The 2,219-nt window shown below is 42.5% G+C and overlaps 1 protein-coding gene across 1 annotated transcript; it reads right to left on the bottom strand.

Moving 5' to 3' along the window:
• Nucleotides 373-1,704, bottom strand: LOC18609219. The gene has a single exon (XM_018116597.1). It carries the CDS (start codon nt 1,535-1,537, stop codon nt 566-568), a length of 972 nt encoding a protein of 323 aa, XP_017972086.1. The 5' UTR covers nt 1,538-1,704; the 3' UTR covers nt 373-565.

The raw sequence follows: 2,219 nt of genomic DNA, 5'->3' as shown, positions 1-2,219 counted from the left end.
CAAGCTAGTGGGGACTTTGAAAAGATCCTGATGGAGCTGGGGTTTTGCAAAAGGAACGGGCCATTTTTTGCATGTGATTTGAATGTTGTAACTAATAAAATAAGCACAAACAAACTAACAATTTCTACTACTTGCTTTCTGGACGTTCTATATAAGAAGAGTTGAATGGAACATGTGGGGTTTTGAACATGACATGAATGATGAATTACTCGGCTCATTCCCTTTAATGTTAAAATAAACTTTTCCTTGCACATAACTCGTGACTTGTCCCCAAAGATAGCTTAAGGCTTATTTCGCCAGGTTTACTTGAAAGATTTCCATTCTTAACGGAATCATAGTCCATTATTTTGACGGGTGAGAGAATTGAGAATTTATCCAATTCTAAGCAAGTGGTTGTGGTTTTACTGAATCAAAGGATACGCAATCAAATTACTACAACATTGGAAAATAAAAAATAAGGATGATATGATTATTTACAAAAGTGTCCCTCCATCCACTCCCCTACGATTTTTTCACATTTGAATTCAATCAAGTCTTATTACTCTAAATGGAGGTGTTAACTGAGTCACTGAATTGACTCGTCAACGGACTCGTCCGAGACGATGACGGCGTTAGCATCCCACCAAGTATCCACGTCAGATTCTGTTAAACTCTTCAATGGCGAGCTCACCTTCCTCATATCAGCCACCGTTAACTCCCCCGTGACGTCATCCCTGATGTAAACCTTCTCGACGCCGCCGGCATTGACCGCTGCGATTTTCTCCACAGACTTTTTCGGCCTCCATTCTGCTAGAATCGACGGTATTCGACAAGGAAGGCGCGTGTCCCACGCGCTGACAGCGACTCGTCGAAATGATGAATCAGCGCCAGCGCTTACGACAACCGCGGACGACGAGGACGGTGCCGAAACCGCCTGGAAAATACATTTCCCGCCAAAAAAGGACGTGAGTTTTGTTTCTTTGTTAACGTCGTACACGTTTAAAACGTTGTCGCTTTCATCGAGGTCCAAACCGAACCCTAACCCTAGGTTGTCCCATAGCTTCACCACGCTTTTTCCGCTGGTTAGCTCCTCAGCCCAAGAGAACAAGTCCCCGATGCTGCTTCGCCGCTTTCGAAGGGTAAATTTACGGTTTTGCCACTGGTCGTCGATACAATGAGCCGACCCTCTAACCCGAAAATTCTCATCAACTTGTCTCCAGCTCTGAGAAGTCGACGGCTCCTCGTATTCTCGTTCGTCTTCTGAAGATGAGCAGGAGCAATCCGTGTCAGTGTCGAAATCGGTGTCATGAAGAAGAGGTTGAGATGGTAAAGAATGGTCTCGCCGGAATCTGATGATCAAAATCTTGAGTCTATTGATTATGGTAGATAAGGACGCTACTAGGGCAAGAATCAGAGCTCCCCATTTCCAAAAACTATAAGCTTCGTAGATTTTCTCAATCCCAGAAAGGGAAAAAACTTGGGAAAGGAAAGATGGGTTGTTTAAAGAGTTTATGCCCGCTTCAAAATCGCTTATTCTGTTGATAACCGGAATTTCCATGGCCCCTATCGAAACGCTGCCTTATCTGCGATCCAAATTAATCTGTATAGAAGGAAAAAAAAAAGATGTTGATTACGTAGAGTTTTAAGAATTTTGGAAAGTACAGAAGAGACAAAAGAGAGGTGAAATTGAACAAGTGGAGGATTGTGATGGTCGTTAGGGTGGGGTTTTAAAGGCGGAAATGGGGATTGGGGATTGAATTAAATAATAGTAATAATAAGGGTTTAATTTGATAGTAGTGACATGGCAGATAACTATAGGCCTTATGGTAGAGAATATTCGGGCCACGTCAGAAAAAGAGCCGGAGGCTTTTTCCAAACGAGCAACGGATTGGGATGGGATGCATGAGTCAGCAACACATAGCCCAAAACTGCTTTGAATTTTCGACAACAAAAATAAGGAAATCTTTTAACTTTTAAAGGTCGTCCGATCATTTTAATTTTATGGTCCTGAAAATTTGGACTGTTGGATGCGGTGGCGGTGAGTGAACATATGAACAAAATAATGGGAGAATTCGTGGTGTCCAGATCAACGACGATGGCTCCACCATTCAGACTTCGACACTTAGCGACAGTTCAAATGGTTGTAACATTTTTCATATTGTATTTTATGTTTTTTCTCGAGCCCCTGTCTAGTGTTTACCGGCTCAATGATTCCGTCTTACTTTTTTGGGCCTTTAGTT

This window comes from Theobroma cacao, chromosome 2, assembly GCF_000208745.1.
Source record: "Theobroma cacao cultivar B97-61/B2 chromosome 2, Criollo_cocoa_genome_V2, whole genome shotgun sequence".
NCBI classification, from domain to species: Eukaryota; Viridiplantae; Streptophyta; class Magnoliopsida; order Malvales; family Malvaceae; genus Theobroma; species Theobroma cacao.
Note: the sequence above shows the minus strand (reverse complement) of the source record. Positions and strands in the feature narration are given on the sequence as shown.

Bases quoted from the DNA above. Each gene is read 5' to 3' on its own strand.
- LOC18609219 (XM_018116597.1), bottom strand. From the start codon at position 1,537: ATGGAAATTCCGGTTATCAACAGAATAAGCGATTTTGAAGCGGGCATA.